The sequence below is a fragment of the Diceros bicornis genome, chromosome 5, assembly GCF_020826845.1.
Source record: "Diceros bicornis minor isolate mBicDic1 chromosome 5, mDicBic1.mat.cur, whole genome shotgun sequence".
Lineage (NCBI taxonomy): Eukaryota > Metazoa > Chordata > Mammalia > Perissodactyla > Rhinocerotidae > Diceros > Diceros bicornis.
Window position 1 is genome coordinate 80287426 of NC_080744.1, and position 24971 is coordinate 80312396.

The window sequence follows — 24971 nt, forward strand, 5'->3', positions numbered from 1 at the left end:
GTTTGGTTGCAATTTTGCTGACTCTGTTCCTGTTCCCTCAAATCCTGCACCTTGTCATTAGGATTAAGGTTTCCTCACTGGGATTCCAGGTCTAATTCTAGGGCAGAATGATTGCTGCACCTCTCACTTGGCAAATGGTGCTGGGAGGGGACAGTTTTACAAGCTTTGTTATGCCTTTTGTTTCTGCTTCACCCTTATCTTGCTACTCAGCCCAGGAGAAGTGTTAGGAGTTGGAAAGTGTAGGGTTATTTCTGGGAGCCAGGTTTAGTGAGTCTTCACATATAGGAGTCCGCTCTCTCAACACACCCACTTGTTGCCATCTTAGTGCAGGGGTGTAGGGGAATAATTTACCTGGAGATATCTATGGGCCTGGCAGGGCTGGAACTCTCTGGAACTTTCTGTCCTGCCCTGCATCTGCCACACTGGGGGCCTACTGACTGGTAAACGCAGACAGTGAAACTCAGGAGAAGGCAATGAAAGAAGTTAGCATCTCTAAATCAACTTATGATGTATGCAAATCATGTTTTCAAATATTTACAGAGTCTCTGAGGGACTTACATCACTGTTTATAACTGTTTTGATTGTTTTTTTATGACTCAGGCCCAGTAGAGCCAAGCTATGTAATTCCTGAGAGATGCTGAGCCTACGCTCCCAGCCTCCCCTCCTGAGAGGAAAGTCGGGGAGTAATGGGAAAAGTGCTCCCCTTCATAAACCAAGCACTGGCCAAGCAGTGGGGAATTATTAATGTGCTGCTGGGCAGCGGGTGGGTCTTTCTTCAGTTTACAGATCATCGTGGGGAGCCATGGTGTGTAGGTGGAGTGGCCCAGCCCAGCTCGAGACGGTGTCCGGAGGCAGGCTTTGTGCCTGCTTCGTCTGGGGAGTGCGTTTGAAAATTCTAGCAGAACTGACTTGTGAATGATTGGGGCTTGTGCTTGTCTTCAGATTCCGTCCCGTGTGGTAAAAATTCCCTGAGTCTGTCAAGAGAACAGTCATCCATTCCCATCACAGGGCAGGAGAGGGAGGGGTCCCCAGTCTTCATGCAGGACAGTCGGGAGCAGACTAGCTCCTGTCCATCTTCCGTGACTGTGGTCCGGTCACTACGGCCTTGACCAGTGTGTTCAGCACAAGAGACCAGCTCTGGCCCTGGGTCTCTTTTCCTTCTCTTCTTTCCCGGTGAATTGAACGGGAGTATGGGCCCACGCAAGCATCTTTGCAGGGCAGTGTGGCACAGAGGTGTGGCAGGGGATTCTGGATCCTCAGACCCCAGCTCTGCCTCTCATGAGCTGTGTGACCTTGGGTGTGGTCCTTGACCTCCTTCTGGATTAAATGGGTCAATCCTTGTAAATTCTCAGACCACTGCCCAGTGCCCGGCATGCAGTCAACTCAGGCAGTGTTTGCTGTTGTATTATTCAGCATCATGACTTATATTTTCAAGGCCAGTCTTTGAAACAAAGTGGTGGAGTTTTAAAGCCTTGCAGACCCCAGACAGGTGAAGAAATGAGCTAGCCAAAGGCTACTTAGAGGGAAGCCGCCTCCTGGGCACCGAGGGGCCCATCCCTGTGGTAGCTGAATTTCCAAAGAAGCCATTCTTTAAATCTCTCTAAGCAAATTCCAGAACGATAAATGTCTGCTGGGCAGGAGATATAACTTCAGTAGAGCATCTGAGAGTGGGGACCATAGCTGGCCTGCAGGGTCCCTGGCACAGGGTCTCTACCATGCCAGGGAACGCCTGAATCCATCCCCCTTGTGTGCGACTTAGTGCTTCGGGTGCTGAGTACCGAGTTCCTCCCTCCTCTTCCAGGAGCATCCCTGTGGTGCAGACACTACGGACCACCGCCCTGACCGCTGCCTGCGCAGACCACTCGGACCAGCGTGTGGGCTACCTGGAGCACGTGGTGGCTCGTATCTCTATCTCCCACCCGCGCCGAGGAGACCTCCAGATCCACCTGATTTCTCCCTCGGGAACCAAGTCTCAACTTTTGGCAAAGAGGTAAGGCCAGGCTGGCCGAGTGGGGCTGGGGCTCACCACGAGGGCCCGTCCAGCCCAAGGGCACAGTGTCCCTGCAAGGCACCCTGACACGTTGGGGGTCTCGCTGGTTGTGCCTACAGCTTCTTCTTGGAGACACTCACGTGTAGACCCTACAAACCTGAGAAATAGCCTTCTGAAATCTGGCCTTCAAAATCGCCTTGGAAAACTTGTTTCCAATCATTTGTATCATATTCATTCGACATTATAAGTGAGAGCTTGTATCAGAGAAGACTCTTTTGTCTCCCAAAGCTTCTACCCAGTCTCCAGTTGTGGGTTGTGCTTTAGAACTTGTGCCGTGGCAGGAGCCTCTGCTCTGTGGGAGACAGGCTTGCGTGGGGTGCTTAGAGGCTGCTCTCTGTGGCGTTCTCACCCACATGCTTGCAAGGGTCCCCCATTTGGCCAAAGCACTCAGAAACAGGCTCTGAACTCTGGAGCTTGGTGCACAGTTTGTGGAAGGCTGCGGGATAGCCATTCAACAAACTTAGAAACAAGGAAAAGTGCTTTGATGCATCTATGTGACTTGCAGGTAGTTAGAATGAACGGATTTGTGGGAGCTTGGGGAAGGCTGGGGCGGACAGGGCTCCTTTTGGCTCCTTCTGGCTAAGAGGCAGAGGGAGAAAAGGTTTCACGGACAAATCAGCATTTCCAGCTTCTCTTGAAAAACGGAACTAGCAGTCATGCCCCCAACTCCTCAGGAAGCACCCCAAGACTGCCCTGTCCACTGGGCTGCAGCCCCCATCCCTGCTTGCTCACACTGGGCCCCCTTAACTCCTTTAGTTGCCTGCCTGGAGTTGCAACCCTCATTTGGGCTGTAGGATTCAGAAATGGGGGTTGAGTGAAAGCCTCCACACAGGACCAGGCGGGAGGTGCCCTTTTTCTTAACCGCCCCCCCCTTCCCGCCTGCTTCACATAGACAGAGAGTGACTGCAGCTGTGAAAGGCAGATGTGGCCTTTGTCTAAAGGAGTGGGGAGCTGTGCTGTGTCCTCCACACCTCTGCTTGGCCGCTTGGTCTCTCTGTGGCCTGCAGATGGGGCAGTGGGCGGCAAGCTGTGGGCCCAGCATCGGGTTTGTCCTCCATGCGCTGGAACCGACCCTGAGATCAGATCCTGGCTTCACGGGTTCCGTGGGCTTGGCTACCAAGCTCCGCCGCACCAGGTTCCACCCTCATAGCACAAGAGTGACATAGGGCATCTCTCCTTCCTGCATGTAGGCCCTGACCACACTCTGCCTGTGCGTGCAGGAGACCAGCATGGGCATGAGCATTTTGAGGGTGCCAGCTGGCAAGCTGCAGCCTTATGCTATTTTGCAACCAGAGTTGTTTTTAGAAGAAGTAGTAGTAGTAGTAGTAGTAGTATTGGAAATTTTAGAGAATTCATCTAAAAGTTCAAATTTCTAGTGTTTCTTGAAATAGTGGAAGCTCTTCGATACTGGGCCCATGTTCCCTGTGCAAACACTAGACTGGCACTGGGCAGATGGTCTGGTCGGCTTCAGTGCGCCCCAAGTCCCTGTCCTTGCACCAGCACCGAGGCCAGGCACGGGTTCTGCTCTCTGGGCTCTCGTGAAGTCACCTCACTGGAGCCCCCGTTTGCTCCAGGATGGACACCTGGCAGCATCCAAGTTGGTGACTCCTGAATCTGAGGTAGGAGCCGGCTGCAGCCATCAAATGGTGGCCTATATTGACCAAGAGCCATGGTGAGGCCTAGGGGCTGGGGCAGGCAGGCTAGTGGGCAGCAGTGACCTGCAAGGACTGATGTGGGCTTTGGAGCCTAGAGACTTGAGCTTACACCTCAGTTCCTTCACTTCCTAGCTGGGAACCCACCAGATGGCCACTTCTCCTCACCTCTGGAAATGTCATTTTACTCCACTGTCACAACTAGGAATGTTATAAGAACTGAATGTGGTAATATGGATGACTGTGCTTGGCACAGTCCCCAGCACAGGCTGCCCTTCCTGTCCTGCTTATATCCGTCTACCTGACCTGCAAGAACCTTCCAGCACCCCAGCATCCCCTGCACTCCCCACACTCTGTTTTTTGTTTTCTTTTGTTTTTTTTGGTGAGGAATATTAGCCCTGAGCTAATATCTGTTGCCAATCCTCCTCTTTTTACTGAGGAAGATTGGCCCTGGGCTAACATCCGTGCCCATCTTCCTCTACTTTATACGTGGGACACCTGCCACAGCATGGCTTGACAGGCGGTGTGTAGGTCCGCGCCTGGGATCTGAACCTGCGAGCCCTGGGCCACCGAAGCAGAGTGCGCGAACTTAACCACTACGCCACCAGGCCACACACCCCCGCCGCCCCCACACACACACACTGTTTTTTCCCTTCTAACTTCCGTCCTTCTGCTCAGCTCAATGTTTGAGCCCCTGGGATATAGAGAGCGGGTCCTGCGGGGTCGTATGGCTCGTTCCTACCCGTTTGCTAGGCAGAGATGTACCTGTGCAGCCAGGCACTTTAGACCCACCCTGAGGCCACTTGGCAGTCATCTGAGTCTTGGGAATTTATTTTTTTTCCAAGGCACTGATTGTGTGACTGTATAGAGAGTTTGTGTTTTAGGATCTATTACCTTCTACTGTATTTCACATCTTGCTTAATTCGGCAGCTTTTTCAGGTTGCTAGATTTTTCTCACTGAGTAATTGACATTCGTAAGTACTTCAGCCCTTAACAGACAGTTCGTCTTTGTTCTGTCCCCAGTGCACTGGATTCAGTCTGGCATCGTGCGTGAAAGTCAGCCTCGACCTTTGCAGTTTTTTAGAAGAAAGTACAGGATATTCCCCTCCCCCCACTGTTCTCCATGCAAAGAGTATTCCCTTGATAAACATGTTTATATATTGGATGTTCAGAAAACCCCCAAATCAGGAATCAAATCTTACATCACACAAAACCTATATATCTGGATTTCTGATGAACAATAAGGAGCCCCTATGTTAAAAAATTGTTGTTCCAAAATAGAGATAGAAAGTTAGATTGGGAAGGAAGAGTGAGAGAGAAGAATCTGGAATTGTTTCTTCCAAAGAAAGAAGACTGAAAGGGGCACTGGGTGCTGGAAGAGGGGGTGCCCATGAGCTGGTTACTGTTTCTCCTTGAATGAGGCATGAGCCCATGGCCCAGTCGGGACAGACCTTCCAGTCTGGAAGGACCAAGAGAGGCTCACCAGAACCGGCAGGGGTGGCTGGCCATAGGGGGAGCTCCTCCTGCTCTCCCCACACTGCACCGGGGGGGCGTCCTGCCCACACTGGAAGACAACCAGTCCTGTTACGTCATCTCCCCCAATGCAACTTTGAAACCCTAGAGACAGCACTTTTCCTACAAGTTTGAGTAGTTGTACATTTTTCCTTATTTGTGTCTTTTGGAGTATAGCACTCAAGAGCTGGCTCTAAAACAAATGTGAAAGTTTCGTTCATTCCACACACAGTGTTTTAGAAAGGCTTCCTTTGTGATGCCCATGGAGCTTCAGTGGAAGGGTCACGTGGCCCAGCCTCTGCCGGTTTTTATACCTCCAGGCGCTGGGGTCATGGGCTCTGTAGGACGCCTCCTGGGGTGGGAAGGGACCAACACCTTCTGAAGGAACGTGGGGGTTGGGGACATACATCAGTGACCTCGTAAACACCTGCTGGTGATGGAAGGAATGAGGACAGGAGTCAGAATGCCCTTGAGCGAGTCCCAGCTCAGCAGGTTACTGGCAGTTGGACCTGCTGCAAATCACTATGTCTAGGATCTCTCGTCTGTGAATTAGGGTGAAAGAGAGGAGACCACCACTGACCAAGTCCCTGTCTTACTTTAGGCGCCACCTGTGAGGCCTGCCTGCCTGCCTCCCTTTCAGAATATTTGGGAGACCCAATGAGATAATGGAGGTGAACCTGCTGTGCAGGGCTATTTTGTAAAACAAGGTTTGAAAGCAGTCAACATTTTACCTGCAGCTTCTCATCAGCTGAGGGCCAGGCCCCTTCTGCCTTTGGGGTGCGCTTTAGCCAATTACAGTCACCTAAGGAGGAATTCCCAGGCAGGCTGGCCCCCGGCCCAACACCCCTTTCAGGACCTTCGAGTTCTGACCCCATGTCTTCAATCGCAGATTGCTGGATCATTCCAACGAAGGGTTTACAAACTGGGAATTCATGACTGTGCACTGTTGGGGAGAGAAGGCTGAGGGGGAATGGACCTTGGAAATCCAAGACATACCGTCCCAGGTCCGCAACCCGGAGAAGCAAGGTCAGTGGCTCTCGGAGATTTCATGATCGCTTTTGTATTTCAACCCTTTTGTTAACTCTAGACTTTTATTTAACTACAGTGTTTCTGGTCATTCTTTTTTTTTTTTAATGGAGATAAAATTCAGATAATACAAACTTCATCGTTTTAATCATTTTAAAGTGTATAGTTAAATGGCTTTTAGTACATTCACAATGTTGTGCAACCATCACCACTATCTAATTCCAGAACTTTTTCATCACTCCAAAGGGATACCCCACACCCATTAAGCCATCACTCCCCATTCTCCCCTCCTGGCCCTTAGCAATCTCTAATCTACTTTCTGTCTCTATGGATTTGCCTCTTCTGGACATTTCATATAAATAGAATCATACAGTACGTGACCTTTTGTGTCTGGCTTCTTTTGCTTAGCATAATGTTTTCAAGGTTAATCCATATTGTAGCATGTATCAGTACTTCATTCCTTTTTATGACTAAACTCTATTCCATTGTATCGCTGTATCACGTTTTGTTTATCCATTCATCAATTGGTGGGCAGCTGGGTTGTTTCTACTTAATGGCTATTATGAATAATGCTGCTTTGAACATCCATGTACAAGTTTTTATGTGGACATATGTTTTCAGTTCTTTTGAATGTATGCCTATGAGTGGAATTGCTGGGTCATATGGTAATTCTATGTTTAACTTTTTGAGGAACTAACAAGCTGTTTTCCACAGTGGCTAGACCATTTTACATTCCTACCAGCAATATATGAGGATTTTAAGTTCTCTATATCCTCCTCAATACTTGTTTCATTATTTCCATTTTTTTTAATAATAGCCATCCTAGTGAGTGTGAAGTGGTATCTCATTGTGGTTTTGATTTGCATTTCTCTAATGACCAGTGATGCTGAGCATCTTTTCATGTGCTTATTGGCCATTTTTTTTGTGTGTGTGTGAGGAAGACCAGCCCTGAGCTAACATCTGATACCAATCCTCCTCTTTTTTGCTGAGGAAGACTGGCTCTGGGCTAACATCTGTGTCCATCTTCCTCTACTTTATATGGGATGCCGCCACAGCATGGCTTAACAGGCGGTGGGTCAGTGCGCCCCTGGGATCCGAACCGGTGAACCCCGGGCCGCCACAGGGGAGCACGCGCATTTAACCGCTTGCGCCACCGGGCTGGCCACTGCTTTTTGGTCATTTTTATATCTTCTTTAGAGAAATGTCTCTTCAAGTCTTTTGTCCATTTTAAAATTGGGTTGTTTGTCTTTTATTATTGAGTTGTAAGAGTTCTTTAAATATTCTGGATACTAGCTCCTTATCAGGTATAGATTTACAAATTTTTTCTCCCGTTCTGTGGTTGGTCTTTCACTTTATTGATAATGCCCTTTGATGCACAAAAGTTTTTAATTTTGATGAGATTCAGTTTATTTTTTTATTGCTTGTGCTTTTAGTGTCATAAATAAGAAACCACCGCCTAATCTGAGGTCATAAAGATTGAAACCTATGTTTTCTTCTAAGAGTTTTATAGCTTTAGCTCTTATGCTTAGGACTTTGATCCATTTTGAATTAATTTTTGTTTATAGTGGAAGTTAAGGGTCCAAATTCATTCTTTTGCATATGGCGATCCAGTAGTCCCAGCACTATTTGTTAGAAAGACTGTTCTTTCCCCCATTGAATAATTTTGGCACCTTTGTCAAAAATCAACTGGCCATACATGTGTGAGTTTATTTCTGAACTTCAAATCTGTTCCATTGGTCTGTGTATCTGTCTCTAGGCCAATATCACGCTGTTTTGGCTACTGTAGCTTGGTAGTAAGTTTTGAAATTGGGAACTGTGAATCCTTCAACTTCGTTCCTCTTTTTCAAGATTGCTTTGGCTAGCCTGAGTCCTTGCAATTCCAAATGCAATTAGGATCAGCTTGTCAATTTCCAAAAAAAGGTAGTTGGAATTTGATAGGGATTTCACTGAATCTGTGGGTCACTTTGAGGAGTATTACCATCTTAACAGTATTGAGTTTTCCAATTCATGAACGTCTTTCCATTTATTTAGATCTTCTTTAGTTTCTTTCAGCAATGTTTTGTAGTATTCAGTCTACATCTTGTACGTCCTTGACTAAATTTGTTACTAAGTAGTTTATTCTTTTTGATACTATTGTAAATGGAATGGTTTTCTTAATTTTGTTTTTGGATTATTTCTCTGGTAGTTTTTTCACCCTTGTATAACTCTCCTTACAGTTAATAATCATTTATTTAATCAATCTTTATTAAATTCCTGCTATGGGCCAGGCACTGATCTAGGTCATCAGAGTATACCAGGAAAGAAAATGAGAATAATCATTACGACTTATCCTGTAGTCACCCACGAAGGTCTTTACAGTCTTCCCATTGCTCTCTCTGTCAGATTCGTGGTAAGGTACAGGGACTACGCTCCAGTCCTGCTTTTCTGTGGAGGAGTTTCCCTGAGGTTTGCTTTCACTGTTCTGTTCTCTGCAGCCTGCTTATTAGTCACCCTAGAACCTTCCCCTGCCCTGGTCCTTTTCTGATGTTCCTTGAAACACAGTTTCGGGGGATTTTGTTTTACCAAGAAGAGAAGAGCATTGACTTGCCTTATGCAGAAAATAGATGGCAAATGATCAAGTTATCTACAAAGTTCCCCCGCCCCGCTAAAATCACTTTCTTTCTGCCTTTAAAATAATAAGTAACTGGGGCCAGCCCGGTTACATAGCCGTTAAGTGCGCACGCTCTGCTTCGGCAGCCCGAGAGTTCGCAGGTTGGGATCCCGGGCGCGCACCGAGGCACCGCTTGTCAAGCCATGCTATGGCGGTGTCCCACATAAAGTAGAGGAAAATGGGCACGGATGTCAGCCTAGAGCCAATCTTCCTCAGCAAAAAGAGGAGGCTTGCCATTGAATGTTAGCTCAGGGCTGGTCTTCCTCACAAAAAATAAAAAAGGCAAATAAAATAATAAGTAACAATTATGGAAAAATGTTACTGTAAAAGAGGCTAAAAATACAGAAAAGTAAAATTTTAAATCACTTGAAATTCACGTATTTTAAAAGTAGAAGCTCCTAAATTCTTCTTTTAAAAGCCCCAAAGTGTACTGGTCTACTATTAACAGTTGAGGGTCGACTTCTCACGCCAGCTGCATCGTCTGGAGCGCCCCCTGCTCCCCGGGCACAAGACAGAGTTCCAGCGCCAGCCGCAGTGCTGCTTGCCTGGGAGGCCTGTGCTCCTGAGGCTGGTGGCTGCAGCCACATGGATGGACGCATCCGTGGAGCTGTGCATCCACAGGGCACAACTTGTCTGTCTGAAGCCGAGGCCCATGTCTGCAGTGAAGAGCATGCACATCTTCATGACTCTGGCAGATGTTTACGCTTTTAAGAACTTTGCAAGTCAGGGTCCCTGCTGGACCTCAGTGTCCTCGGCTGTGAGATAGAACTGAGGTAGATGTTCCCTGAGGCCTAACGGAGGAAGCGCCTCTCTCTGCAGCAGTGGCCCCTGTGGCATGTCCACGTTCTGGGAGGGGCCTTGCTGTCCTCAAGTTACCCCTTCTCTCTCTTTAGCCTGCCCAGAACCCAAATCCTCCTCTAGATCCAGCTGGAGACGTCCTCCTCCTGCAAGGGTAGGGTGGGTGGGGAGACGGGGGCACCTAGGAGATCCCCTGACCCCTTAGACCCTTGCTTCCCCTGGGAGTTTTGTCAACATGCAGGTGCTAATGTTGTGTGTCCAGTTGTGCCCGAGATCCTGCAAGACCAGATTGTGCTGCCGGGCTTGTAGGCCATCGTAAGGATCAGGGGGAAGCCCCTGGGGGATTTTAAGCAGAGGAAAGAGATGATCTGAACTTCTATGTTAATAGGTACACTCTGACAGCTTGGTTAGAATAGACTGAAGTGTGGTTGGAGTGGGGTAGAGAAACAGAGAGAGGGCGGCCAGTTAGGAGGTCATTAGAACATGAGATGAAGGTGACTCAGACTAGGTGGTAGCAGTGGAGGTATTCGAAGCAGCCAGGTTCTGAAAGAAGAGTCGAGAGGATTTGCCAACAGATCAGATGTGGGCTATGAGAGAAGAGAGGGGGCATCAGTGACTCCAGGGGTCTTTATTTCCTGCAGTGGAAGAATGGAGTTGCAATTTCCTAGATCGGGAACATTGCAGAGGGAGCAGGTGCTGGAGAGAAGATCAGGAGCTCAGTTTGGGGTGGGTTAAACTGAAGATGCATATGACCAACCCAGGTAGAGATGTGTACCTGGAGGTCAGGGGGCAGGTCTGGGCTGGAAAGCTACGTTTAAGTGTTGTCAGCAAATAGCTGGTATTGAAAGCCGGGAGTGTGGACAAGCTGAGGCAGGGGGTGAGTGGGAACACCCTGGGGCTCCGCCGAGTGTAGGCGCTGGGAGGAAGCTAACCACATTGTAATGATCCCACAAGCGCAGGTATTGAGCTTTGGGGTTGCTTTAGGGCACAGCACAGAATTGTGTGCCATGCACCTCCCCACACCCCTTCCTGCCCCCTCGGCTCCCTGTCTTCTGCCAGCTCTGCCTTTGTTGTCATGCTGACGTTTGCTCTCTGGAGCTTGTCTTCAGGCTCCTCCGTGTCCTCACTGCCTCCTGCTGTGTGGTTCATCACAGGTGCACAGTGGATGTTTGGTGAATGAACGAGTACAGTTGGAACCTTTTGTGACCACCATGTGACCAGATGCTCTGCGTGCTGCAGAGAACACAGGCACAGTGGATGTAAGGGATATTTCCTGAGGGTGGCCTCGAGTTAAGTCCTGAAACAGGCCAGTGTCCATCACTGGGCATGGTTAGAATCTGGGTCTTTGGCTGGTTGAGATGGGAACAGAATAAACATCTACTTGTGTCTTTTAGCTCTGACCTTCTGTGACTTATTGGGATTTGGGGGACTGGGACACATTCTCCGGTGTTGTCACAGAGAGTCTGCACATTCCTGCAGTGGCTTCTGGGGTCAGTTCATTTGCACAAGCTTTACCCTGTAGAGAGCTGCCACTCCTGAGCTGGGCTTTGCAGAAACGAATGCAGGCAGGTGGTCTGCCACGAATGACATACCACATACAAGCCCTTCCTTCTGTGTGTGCCCAGGACAGATTCCTCTCCCTCAGCCACATGCTCAGCATATCCAGGCATTAGCGCTTCCTCCCCAAGCCCAGCTGGAGTCAGCATTGGTTCCATTAGCATCTCTCCACAGTGGAGGTGGGGAAGGAGGGAGGAAAAATAGTAAGAACCACCTTACAACCAGTCTGCCTTTCAAAGCAGTGTGATCCCCAACACGATGTTCAGGACAGTCTGGTGGTGTCTGTTGGGAAGCTCAGCCTGGGCAGGCGACACCAGATGCCCGAGGTTTCCCACAGACTCCAGGGTTCCAGAGAAATGTGCCTGGGATCTGCCCTGCCAGCAGTCAGTGCCAAGGGTGTGATTGATCCAGTGGGCATGTCTTTCCCTCCCCCTTGGTCTGGTCAGAGTGGCCTGTAAGTACCAGGAATAATGCAACAAACACAAAGACACAGCTGCCAGAAAGAGCAGCACGGTTCTCATTTCTCTACAGAGATTCCGAGAAGCTATTCTTGGAGTGAGGTGTTGCATTTCTGTGCTTTTCATTCCAGTCTCCCTCAAATCTCTGCAATTTAATTGCTTTAAAAAAAAACCAACTCAGTTCCAACGGTGTGCTGTGCAAAAGTACTTTAAAATCTCAGCTAAGACCTGGGTTTATTAAGTAATTAAGTCATCTGAATGATATGCTAGCTCAAATAATACTCACGTCCTGTCAGATCAAACTTGGTTTATGTCATTAATTTTAAAACTATATTTTAAAAACTGAGGAGCAGTTAAGTCCTCCATTTTCCTTTTCAGTTCCTAGGCCAAGGGAAGGCTGTCTTCTCTGAGGATCACTCTCCTCTGGGAGACAAGTTAGGAAAGGAATTGAGTGTAAATCCTGCCTCACAGCTGTGTTGCATTTGCCAGTGGCTTTTCATTCATTCCTGTGTTCAGCACGCCTTTATTAAACTCTAATTAGTACCAGATCTGGGGACACTAGGACCTTGCCCTCACTGGGAAGCAGGCTGAGGCCCAGGTGTGGGAGAGTGGGCGCAGGTAGAGAGCCCAGCATCCAGAGTGGGTGGGCGAGCCGAGCCCCCCCAGGCCACACCAGCTGCCATACAGAGAGCTGCCAAGGCGTGAGACAGGAGCTGGTGATGGTGCAGTCAGAGCAGAGCAAGGGTCCTGTCCTGGAAAACGTCATTCAGAGAAGTATGGCAGCATTTTAGAAAGTTTCCATCTAGAATTAGCTCAGCATTGTGAGTTTGGTACCGAATACAGGAAGTTTCAGTTCTCTGGGAATTGTGTGTGCTTCATACCTCCTGCATCTGACATGGGACAGGCCTGGGGTCAGAGCCTCCTGCCTCCACTTCTCCTGAATCCCTGGTGTCTTAGTTCAGGCTGCTATACCAAAGGGCTATAGACCGGGTGGTTTAGACACAACAGACATTCCTCACGGTTCTGAAGGCTGGAAGTCCGAGGTCAGGCTGCCAGCATGGTTGGGTTCTGGTGAGGACTCTCCTCCTGGTTGTAGATGGCCATCTTCTGCTTGTATCCTCACATGGCAGAAAGAGAGTAAGCTAGCTTTCTGCAGTCTCTCTTATAAGGGCACTAATCCCATTCATGAAAGTGGAGTCCTCCCAAAGGCCCCACCTCCTAATACCATCACACTGGGGGTTAGATTTCAACATATGAGTTTGGGGGACACAAATATTCAGTCTGTAATGAGGTCTGGCTTTGGTGCTGGCCCCTGCTCCTGTAAGATGAGGATGAGCACACCCTCCGCAGGGGGTTGAATGGAAGAGGATGACCCAGGCCAAGTAATTGAGGGTAGGGGCCTCCCCATTCCGCGCTCCTCACCCTGGAGCCCACATTGGTGGTCACACCTGGGGTACGAGGCAAAGCCTTTGCGCCTGTACCACTCAAGTCAGCCTCCCTGCCCAGCTGCGCATCCCACTCAGCACCCTCAGGCACAGCAAAGGCCCCAGCCCCTCCTTGTGACCTGAGGTTCCTGCAAGCCCCTCTGAGGCATGTGACACTGTGGGTGGTCTCCTGCTTAGCTGGAATTGGACTTGGCATTGAGCAGCACCAGGGATGTCTTTGTGTGGTCCTTCTCTCATTCATTCAGCACACACTTAGACTGCATACCTGCTAGGTATGGTGGCAGGTGCCAGGTGTGCTGGCAGGCATGGGCTAAAGCATGCTTCTTCGTTCTTCCTCTCTGCACCCCTCCACCCTGACGGCCCAGCTCAGTGCCCTGCATAGAGAGCTCGACTAGGGCTGTGGTTTGTCTCTGTGCCCGGCTCACACATAACCACAAACCCACCTGATTAGCAAGGGCACCTCCCACCATCTTCCCCTGAGAGGGGGAGTTCTGAGGCCTCAACGGTGAAATGGAAGACATAGTCAAGCGTGCTTCCCAATCCTCCTTCTGTAATTGACACCATGCATCTTATTTCATGGCTCCAAAGGGTTTTAGTTTTACATAGTTAGTATTCACACAGTAATAAATAGACTATCTGAGACAATTGATGGCATTTTAAAAACTTCTATGTCGTTCTCTTGAACTCAGAGAATCCACTTTTTCTCCCTGATTAAAATTTCTTTTTTCTCTAATCTTCTCTCTGTTTCCAAAAGAGCAGCAACCCACATGTGCCAGGTTTTTCTTGGTTTCACCAGCATTTCCAGATTCCCACTGATCTAGGGAAGAAGTAAAATCTATCAAAGGAACAAGAGAAGATTAGGATGATAATTAGTGCTTTTGTATTCTCCATCAGGTACTGGGTGTTATTTTATCTCATTGTTCAAAATCAGTATAGAATTAGGGCATCTTAAACAGAGTCATAAATGATAAGGAATTAAGGTTTATGAGAAAAGAAGTCCTTATTGCTAGTGATATATACTATAGTATTTACAAGTGAAATATTAATGACATTTAGGATTTGCTTTAATATACTCCAAGGGGTTCGGGATAGGGGAGTGGAGGAGTGGGGAGGAGATGAACGAATCAAAATTGGCAAAGTGTGGATGATTGTCAGGATTGTGTGATGGGGACTTGGGAATTCATTGTACTGTTTTCTCTATTTTGTGTTTATTTGAAAATTTCCATCATAAGAAGTTTCAAAAAATACATGTACAGGAGCAGGCCCGGTGGCGTAGTGGTTAAGTTTGCACACTTCGCTTCAGCGGCCCGGGGTTCGGGGGTTCGGATGCCGGGCGCAGACCTACACACCACTCATCAAGCCATGCTGTGGCGGTGATCCACATACAAAATAGAGGAAGATTGACACAGATGTTAGCTCAGGGACAATCTTCCTCAAGCAAAAAGAGGAAGATTGGCAACAGGTTTTAGCTCAGGGCCACTATGCCTCAGGAAAAAAAAAATACATGTATGGGGAACATTTCTTCCAAAGAGGTCAGAATGAAAGAAGATCACAGAGATTTAGATTGCACAATTAAATAAAGTAATGTAAAGATGTAGTTGCTTTAGAGCAAATACGTTTCAATTTTCCATATGTGTGTGAGAAAAAAAATGTTCAGTGTGCCACTGGAGAATAGTTTCTTTGGACTAATTGATTTGAACTTTCTTACCTTCAAACAGTTAGTCTTAAATCCATCTAGGAATAAGGCAGAGTACCAAACTGTGTGCGTGTATGTGTATGCATGCATGTATGGGAGTGGATGTTATGTGTATCTATATATGTGTACACGTAGGTATGTATGTAAGTGTGTATGCATGCATGTGAGTATTGTGTGTGTATATATGTATATGTGTGTGTGAGTGTGTGGGTATAGGTGGATACATATGTAGGTGTGGGTGTGGGTGTGTACACACATACCTAGTTTTATTGCACATCACTTTATTGTGCTTCATAGATATTGTGTATTTTACAAATTGAAGGTTTATGGCAACCCTGTGTCAAGCAAGTCTGTCAGCGCCATTTTTCCAATAGCATTTGCTCACTTCATGTGTCTGTGTAACATTTTGTTAATTCTCACAACATTTCGAACTTTTTCATCATTATTATATTTGTTATGGTGATCTGTGATCAGTGATCTTTGACATTATTGTAATTATCTTGGGGCACCATGAACTGCGACCATATTAGACAGCAAACTGAATTGATAAATGTTGTGTGTGTTCTGACTGCTCCACCGACCAGCTGTTCCCCTGTCTCTCTCCCTCTCTTTGGGCCTCCCTATTCCCTGAGACACAACAATATTGAAATTAGGCCAATTAATAACGGTACGATGGCCTCTAAGTGTTCAAGTGAAAGGAAGAGTCGCACGTCTCTCACTTTAGATCAAAAGCTAGAAATGATGAAGCTTAGTGAGGAAGGCATGTCGAAAGCTGAGACAGGCCAAAAGCAAGGCCTCTTGCGCCAAACAGTTAGCCAGGCTGTGAACGCAAAGGAAAAGTTCTTGAAGGAAATTAAACGTTCTGCTCCACTGAACACACAAATGATAAGAAAGTCAAACAGCCTTATTGCTGATGTGGAGAAAGTTTTAGTGGTCTGGATAGAAGATCAAACCAGCCACAACATTCCCTTAAGCCAAAGCCTAATCCAGAGCAAGGCCCTCACTTCAATTCTATGAAGGCTGAGAGAGGTGAGGAAGCTGCAGGAGAAAAGTTTAAAGATAGCAGAGGTTGGTTCATGAGGTTTAAGAAAAGAAGCCATCTCCATAACATACAAGTGCAGAGTGAAGCAGCCAGTGCTGATGTAGAAGCTGCAGCAAGTTATCCAGAAGATCTAGCTAAGATCACTAATGAAGGTGGCTACACTAAACAGCAGATTTTCAGTCTAGTTGAAACTGCCTTATATTGGAAGAAGATGCCATCTAGGACTTCCATAGCTAGAGAGAAGTCAATGTCTGACTTCAGAGCTTCAAAGGACAGGCCAACTCTCTTGTTAGGGGCTAACGCAGCTGGTAACTTGAAGTTAAAGCTAATGCTCATTTACCATTTCGAAAATCCTAGGACTCTTAAGAATTAGGCTAAATTTACTGTGCTTTTGCTCTATAAATGGAACAACAAAGCCTGGATGACAGCACATCTGTTTACAACATGGTTTACTGAATATTCTAAGCCCACTGTTGAGATCTACTGCTCAGAAAAAGATTCCTTTCAAAATATTACTGCTCATTGACAATGCACCTGGTCATCCAAGAGCTCTGATGGAGATGCACAAGGAGATTAATGTTTTCATGCCTGCTAACACCACATCCATTCTGCAGCCCGTAGATCAAGGAGTAATTTCAACTTTCAAGTCTTATTTAAGAAATACATTTCATAAGGCTATAGCTGCCGTAGATAGTGATTCCTCTGATGGATCTAGGCAACGTAAGCTGAAAACCTTTTGGAAAGGATTCACCATTCTAAATGCCATTAAGAAAATTCGTGATTCTTGGGAAGAGGTCAAAATATCAACATTAACAGTAGTTTGGAAGAAGTTGATTCCACCCCTCTTGGATGACTCTGAGGGGTTCAAGACTTCAGTGGAGGAAGTAACTATAGATGTGGTGGAAATAGCAAGAGAACTAGAATTAGAAGTGGAGCCTGAAGGTGTGACTGGATTGCTGCCATCTCATGATAAAACTTGAACAAATGAAGGGTTGCTTCTCATGGATGAGCAAAGAAAATGGTTTCTTGAGGTAGAATCTACTCCTGGTGAAGATGCTGTGAAGATTGTTGAAATAAAAACAAAAGATTTAGAATATTATGTAAACTTAGTTGATAAAGCAGTGGCAGGGTTTGAGAGGATTGACTCCAATTTTGAAAGAAGTTCTATTGTGGGTAAAATGCTATCAAACAGCATCACATGCTACAGAGAAATCATTCGTGAAAAGTAGAGTCAATTGATGCGGCAAACTTCATTGTCTCTTATTTTAAGAAATTGCCACAACCTCCCCAAACTTCAGCAACCACCTCCCTGATCAGTCAGCAGCCACCAACATCCAAGCTTAAGACCCTCCACTAGCAAAAAGATTATGACTCGCTGAAGGCTTGGATGATGGTTAACATTTTTTAGCAATAAAGTATTTTTTAATTAAGGTGTGTCCATTGATTTTTTTAGACGTAATGCTATTGCACACTTAATAAACTATGGTATAGTGTAAACATAATTTTTGTATGCACTAGTAAACCAAAAGATTCATGTCATTCGATTTTTTGCAATATTCGCTTATTGTGATGGTCTGGTCTGGGACTGAATCTGCAGTATCTCTGAGGTATGCCTGTATTTGCTTGTTTTTAAAGAACTAGCATAGCTTAGAAGTTGAGCTCTGGAGCCAGCCTGCTCTTCAGATCCATATCCTATCACTCGCCAGCAGTGGCCCTGGACAGGTTGTTTCCGTTCTCTGAGCCTCAGGTCTCTCTTCTGCATAGGACCGTTGGGAGGATTAAATTCAAGAGTCTACGTCAAGTGCTTAACATTATTATTATTAACATGACTCCTCATGCACTCTTATTGTGAGTGTTTTTATCCTCCTTTTGTGGGAGAGGAAGCTGGTTCCATGCTACATCTAGAAGCCTGACTGAGCCCACCCAGCCGTGAGGGCACAGCCTGGACTCAGGGTGCACCTCTTCTGATCGCAGCCGGGGCCCCCACTTACTCCGTCCCACCATGGTGAGTCCTCCCAGGTGTCTCCGTGGCAGGCGCAAGCAGCCCTTAGTTGATATTTTTCTCTTTAGCCCTGTGGTCAATGGTTTTAGGATATTTTTGGCTGGATTTTTTATTTAATGTATTTTAATTAGAAGATAAAAACCAAAGGAAATATTAAAGACTAACAAGTGTCTTGTATTAGGAGCATCTGCTTTGTACTAGGCTCAGGACTCCTAGGAAGTGTTTCTCCTGAGAGGCTGCCTCACCTGGACCGGGATTCAAGAGAGCACATGACTTCTGAGCCCTCACTGTGACTAACAGGTGTGGGCACGGCCCTTTGTTTTTTTAACCCACCAGAGCACTTGAAACACAATAGGCACTTAGAGTAGATGGTGATTGATTTTTAAGGGTTTTTCCTATATACTGTGTTCCTGGCTTCAGTATCATTGAGATATCTGTTCTTCACAAATCTACAATTTTAACACGATCCAAATCAATATCACCATGAAATTAAGGGGGTGGGAGGAGCTTGACTGGATGATTATAAAGCTTTTCTGGAAGAGTGAACACAGCAAATAGAGCAATTCTGAAAAAATTAAATGCAGATATTTAACATTTTTAAACTATAATAATTAAAATGGTATGGCACTGGTGCTAGAATAGACAGATAAGTCAAGGGGAACAGAATAGAGTCCTCAAAGAGAGCCTTGTGGATACACTAAGTGTAGCATTTCAGATTTGTCAAGAGAGAATGAAGTGTTGAATAAAAGCTATTGACAATTGGCTAACCATTTGGAGAGGAAATCATTATTTTGGTAGATTTATACACATAAAATTAGAAACTTCTGGTTGGCAAAAAATACCATAAAATTAAAATTAGAAAAATATTTATAAAATATTTTGGACAAAGTCCAGTAATTCACAGATGGTCTTTTTCACTTGTCTCTAGCCTGAGGGTTGCAAACTTTTTCTGTAAGGGGCCAGACAGTAAATATGTTAGGCTTTCTGGTCTCTGTGACAACCATTCAACTCTGCCATTACAGTGTGACAACAGCCATAGAAGATATGTGAGTGAACGGATGTGCTGTGTTCTAATGTAACTTTACAAAAACAGGTAGTGGGTCTGTGCCCATAGTTTGCTGCCCCCTCTAGCCTATTTACATGTTGCAATTGAACTGAGTCCTCTGTTACCTGGAATTAAGAGGCCTGTTTATTTGGGTGTTATTTGAGGCATCCTGTTCTGTCCCCATTTTCCCACCATGGACCGGTATTGTTCTATGTGATGGTAAATGTTTAACAACTAGCACTTTGGGGGGAAACTATGTATACAGTCATGCACTGCATAATGACGTTTCCGTCAATGACGGACTGCATATATGACGATGGTCCCATAAGATTAGTACCATATCTAGGTACTAGGGTAGCCTAGGAGTGTAATGGGCTATACCATCTAGGTTTGTGTAAGTATACTCTATGATGTTCGCACAATGAGGAAATTGCCTAACAACGCATTTTTCAGAATATAACCCCGTCATTAAGCTACACATGACTGTGTATATAAAAATTATGTCTGTGTATAGAACATATAAGTGTATCATAAATTTTACTGATATAAAGTACGTGTAGCACACAATTTACAATAATAATAAAATGTACACTATTTGTATTGTAAATTACATATAGCCGATTGATTCTCAGAGAATGCTTTCGTTGATTTTTGCCAAACTCTTATAGCCGGCCTATGGTTGCAGTTGATGAGCAACTGTCCTTCCGACATAATAAATATAAGTCAGAACTTTATTCATTCATCAACGATTTGAGGCAGCTTCTTTGCTGAATTGAAGAATAGTTTTCAAATACTGGAAGAATATTTCCTCATTTTTTTTATGCTGTTCCCAATGTAATGGCTACAGACATAATGCATCTTTAAGTTTAGTCTGCATTATTAACATTTTCTTAAGTCTAGATTATCAACAATAAATCAAGCCTCTGTTTGCAGCGTTTGTCAATTTCCAAGTGTAAATGCTCCGACCATAGCTGATTTCAAGCTGCCAATGTGATGTCACTGAAAGCAGAGTTGGGAGGAGATACACAGTAGCCACCAGTAGACAGATGTAAATAACCCCCAAATCATAGATAATGACAAAGTACAGTAAAATAATTAGGAAGTGATGATTTTTGAGTTTTCGTTACTTTTGTTTTCAATACAACTAATTGTAAGTTTATATAATTTAATTTTTAACAACAGCTATGTTGAACAACCAGCTCACAAAGTTCCCAGAAATGTTAACAATCGGCTCTATTAAGTCAATGTGAGCCAGTCCCAGCACACCACTGCATATTGGGAATTATATAGGTGGAGGACTGTCTTTCTTTGGGGATAAGTACTTTAAGGGGGATGCATTCAATGTATGACCAAGGCTCAGACCTTACAGTGTGCTTTGCCCCCAACTCGCCAACTCCTCTTTATCCCAACAGAGCCAGTCCATCTCTGAGTAGAGCCTTGATCCATCCCCCAGGACTAGACTTCACAATCAGAGGCTCTTATTTCATTGGTTCATTTCTTTCCAAGGCCAACTCAGAGGAGTGAAAGTCTAATTGCCATTGATTTAAGCTGCTTATTTAATAAACAAAACTGTTTTTCTGACTAAATGTTGCTAATCAGTAAATAGTTGCCATTTGAATTTTCAATATGCTAAAAAGTAATTTTTCCAAAGGGGAAAATTAAAAAACAATATTTTGTATAAAAAATTCCAATACACAGGCAGACAGCCTCTTTATCTCTGACATCTCAACCCCCATAGTTAGATGATTGAAAATAGAACTTTATAATATGTTATAGCCTTAATATAAAAGAGGGCTTACAAATCACTAAGAAATATACAAAACACCCCACTGGAAAAATAGGCAAAGAGCCTGAAGAGGCAATTCATAAAAAAAATATATAAATAACCAGTAAACAAAAGATAATCTTTGTAATAATTATACAAAATATAAATTAAAATTCAGGAAGGTAAATGTTATGATAACAAGCCAATAAGCAGGGATTGCAAAACAAATACCAGAATGTGCGTGGTATTCTGCACTTGGGGCCACAGTGTGATTTGGTGAAAAGACAAGGAATGTAGAGGTAGAAAGGCCTGGGTCCCAACGCTGGCTCCACTGATTACTGGCTGGGAGGCCTTGTGAGTAATAATAATTCCTTCATAAGCATGTTGTGAGCATCTGATGGGAGTGAACATTTCTAGCACAACCTGGCACATAGTAGGTCATCTTGGAAGCTCAGGTCCCTTTTCTTCCCTCTTATCACCTACCTGCTACAAGTGTAGGTTCTAACCACAGCCTTTAGGAACTGGTGCATTTGCCCTCTGGGAAAGCTCTAGCCCAGAAGTAACTGGTAGAGACCTGCCTTAGCGCCTTTGCAGAAGATTAAACTGGCTGTGATTCTGGAGAACCCAGGAATTTGAAAACGACAGAATCTGTTGCTGAGGCTGAGGGCAAGCTGGATTGCTATCCAGTCAAAGGACTGAAATGGAAAACTCTTTCAAGTCTTGAACTCAGCAGGTACATTTCTATTCTTTCTTCTTCTTAAGCAACATTTTTTCCAAACAAAAGAAACAAAAATTTGCTAACCGACAGCTTGGTTTTGAAACTGCTGTGAGGAGATAATACACCGCCAACTGCATTGGCTTTACAGTGGCTTTCGTGTGCATGTGGGTGCGTTCCCCGGGGTCAGAGCCGTTTAAGAAGTTCCCACACGTCTTGGCTTTCTTTGGAGCTCAGCCCAGTACACCTGACTCTACCTGCTTGCTTCCGTGAATCCCATCTTTGGTTCTCTCCTTCCCACAGACCTGAAAGTTGAAGCCAGAGCAAGATCAAAGAGGTCCAGGCAGAATTTTAGTGTGTTTGCCAAAACTTGCAGAGTAAGCTGTAGGGGGGCCACAGATAAGTTAAAATCAAACCTGAACCACATTCCAGTCAACTTGACTAAGAAAAGAAAGTGTCTATGAGAAGGTGGGTGGTGAGAGGAAGACCAGGCTGCTGCCTACAGTAGTTTCGGGACACAGGATTCGGGCCTTGGGTCCCTGTTTTGTGTAAGCCCAGAGGAGAGTATCTTGCAGATATGGTCTGAGTTCCAACGGGGCCACTTACTGGCCTGGTCCTGGAACCTCTCTCAGTCTCCGTTTCTGCACATGTATGGTGAGAATAATAGTATCTACTTCACAGGCCTGGGTGAGGTTTGAATGTAAGAGGGCTTTATATGAACACATCCTTCATGAGGATTTTTAAAGGTTTCAAGATTATAATCTGTGTTTGACCATGGTGCCTGAAATGTCAAAAGCACCGATAACTATTTCTTGATGTTAAGCTTCCTTGGAACCCATCACATGTGTCACTGACTTAAACTATTAAGCAGTGTCTCACAAAGATGCTACACTCCCTTGAATAGAAGACTGAAAAAAAGGCCCAGGGAAATAGGTTCTTTTCAAACATTACTCATGATAGTTCATGCCTTCTATCTCCAGTCACGTGTATTGATCACGTTTTATTCCATTATGTCACCCTGGACCCGTTATGTGCCTCCCCAGATTGGCTCAGTCTCGCTGCCCTCTGGCCTTGCCTCTTGGCCAGTGGAGAGGTCTGGCCAGCACTTATCTCCTGAGCTCCCCCGGCCTCCTCTGAGGTGAAGGCTTGGGCTAGGGCACCGCTGTAGTTGTTCCTCACAGGTAGGAGCTGCAGTGGCCCTAGGGGATCAGGTCAAACCCAGCAGGACTTGGGGAGGCTGTGGCTTTTCTCTCCACTTCAGGTGAGGTGTGGCATCTACCTCTCCAGCATCTGGCTGCCCAGAGGGGGCAGGAACCACAACCTGGAAGTGCACGGGAGGTTTGCCCAATGAGAGACAGGAGATAAAGCTCACAAGGCCTGTTTGGTAGATATCCCCTGGCCAAGCACCTTGCTGCTTTGTTGTGAAGCTGCAGCCACCTTGGTATTTGTTTTCCCTCCTCTTCCCTGCCTTGCCCCTCCTCCCCCACTCTGGTTGCCCTGGAATTACACCTCCCAATAAAGCCTCAGCCCATGGGCTTTGCCTCAGACCCTTATTTTCTAGGGCACCTGGGCTAAAGCACATGTTCAGGTGGCAGATTGAACACGAGCTTCATTCATCTCTGAAGTATTAGAGAGGGAGAGAGAACCAAAGGCATCACATTTAGAACTGGTCCAGTGTGATTCTGCTGCTGACAGGCAAAGCTTGCCTTTGGAAGTGCAGGACTAGGTCTTCTCTCTCCCCAGTGCGCAGCACTTAGAACGTGGTTAATGAGTAGTTATTGAATGATTGAATGAACGAATGTGCAGGCAACCATGAACCTTGTTTACATCAAGAGCTCTTATAATTTTAGCAACCATGAACCTTGTTTACATCAAGAGCTCTTATAATTTTAATCAACTCTGTTTTCAGCTGTGCACATTCAGTAAAACATTTAATAATCAGTTGAAAGGGGAAGAAATTAGTCTCTCCTGTGTGACTGTTTTTTCCCTTTTTTCATCATAAAAAGTTCCATGGTTTCTAGATTTCCTTTCAGTAGCTCTTTCATACATTTCTTTTTCCCTAAGAGCATAGCTGTTCTCATTTTATTGTTAGTTTTATTGACCTCTGTTTAACTGACATCTGTTTTGAGCTAATCTTCATTTCCAAGATAAGAGTTGAAATTTTGCAATCTGTGATGGATGGCTCAATCTATCTTGTTCTGGCAGCTGGAAAGCAAGTCAGACTTACAGTATGTGCCTTCTGTGCTGGCTTTCAAGTTTGTCACTAAACTCTCATTTCTGGAAAGTATGGTGATGGAGTATCAGGCCCACTTCCCGGGAAACAGAACTGAAGAGCTTGGTGAGGTTTCCAGTCACCATATACACGGTTGTCCAAAAGTTCCATTTTTAACTCCATTTGTTTCAGTATTACTCAATGTTTTAGTTGGTCTCTGCCTGCCTTCCACTCTTTCAAGGGACCATCATAGTGGCACTGTTCCCCAAAGTCTCCTTGTTCAGGAGAAAAAGCAGTATAGCATTCCCACTTATTTAGATATGAGTACAACCCAGCCGCCACCGTGCACGTTTATGAATCATGGCATCATTCAGTTGGTTCTGTATCTCCTGATTGTGAGCCTAACAAAAAGATGAGATTTTTCTTTACTATTTCTTTTTTGCAAATAGAATTCTAAATGTTGATGAAAATGAAAAACAAAATGATACGGGAAGAGGAAGAGCTCTCCTGAAACCCCTCTCTCAGGTTCTCCACTGTTAGCATCTAGGTACAAAGCTGCGCCTCCATGTTCGCGCTGCCTCCCTGGTCAAAATTCTGGTGACCAAATCCTCCCCAGATTATTTAAGTGCATTTAATTTTTGAACATTTGACTTTATTATTTTCAGAAACACAGCATGTTCAAAAATACGTCTATATTTCCATTTGGTCTTTTTCTCCTGACATTTTACAGAGTTCTAATCGTGCTGCGTATATTATTTTGTATTCCTTTTTGTTACTTGCATGTCAGGCACTTTTTAATGTCATTATAAATCCTATGTAAGCGGCATTTTATATATTTTATATTATTTCACCAAGTAGAAATACCGTAATTTATTTGTGTCCCTCTGTTGTTGGACATGTAGATTATTTTCTGAAGTTTTTTGCTATTATAAATGACAGTTTAGTGCAGAAAAGTTTCTCTTAAATTTAAAATTATTTCCTTGGGATCATTCACCAAAAGTAAAATTACTGGACAAATAAGAGGTAGAAACCACAAATATATCTGCTTTTGATACATATTTCCAATTTGCTTTTCAAAATAGTTGACCCAGTTTACAATCTCACTGGGCCAGGTGGGCACACTCATTTGCTGGTTCTAGAGGAGATAAATGATATCTTTCTTTAATTTGCATTGTGGTAATTACTAGTGAGAACGAGCACTTTTCCAAATGTTTGTGTACAAGGTGAGTTTTTTCTTTTGAAAGTTGCCATTTCTGTTTTTGTCCTAAGAGGTCTCAGTGTTGTTGTGGTCTCAGTGTTGTTGTTATCTAGCTAATAAAAGTACTACGTGTAAAATACAGATGTAA

At 45.1% G+C, this 24971-nt stretch overlaps 1 protein-coding gene across 2 annotated transcripts in view; it reads left to right on the forward strand.

Annotated features, from left to right (window-relative positions):
• PCSK6 (proprotein convertase subtilisin/kexin type 6) overlaps positions 1-24971 on the forward strand; it is a 187898-nt gene that overhangs the window by 120717 nt on the left and 42210 nt on the right. For both annotated transcript variants that reach the window (XM_058542304.1, XM_058542305.1), the window contains exons 12-13: positions 1802-1990; positions 6104-6240. In XM_058542304.1, coding sequence (XP_058398287.1) covers positions 1802-1990; positions 6104-6240 — 326 coding nt within the window. The remainder of the gene's footprint in view (positions 1-1801; positions 1991-6103; positions 6241-24971) is intronic.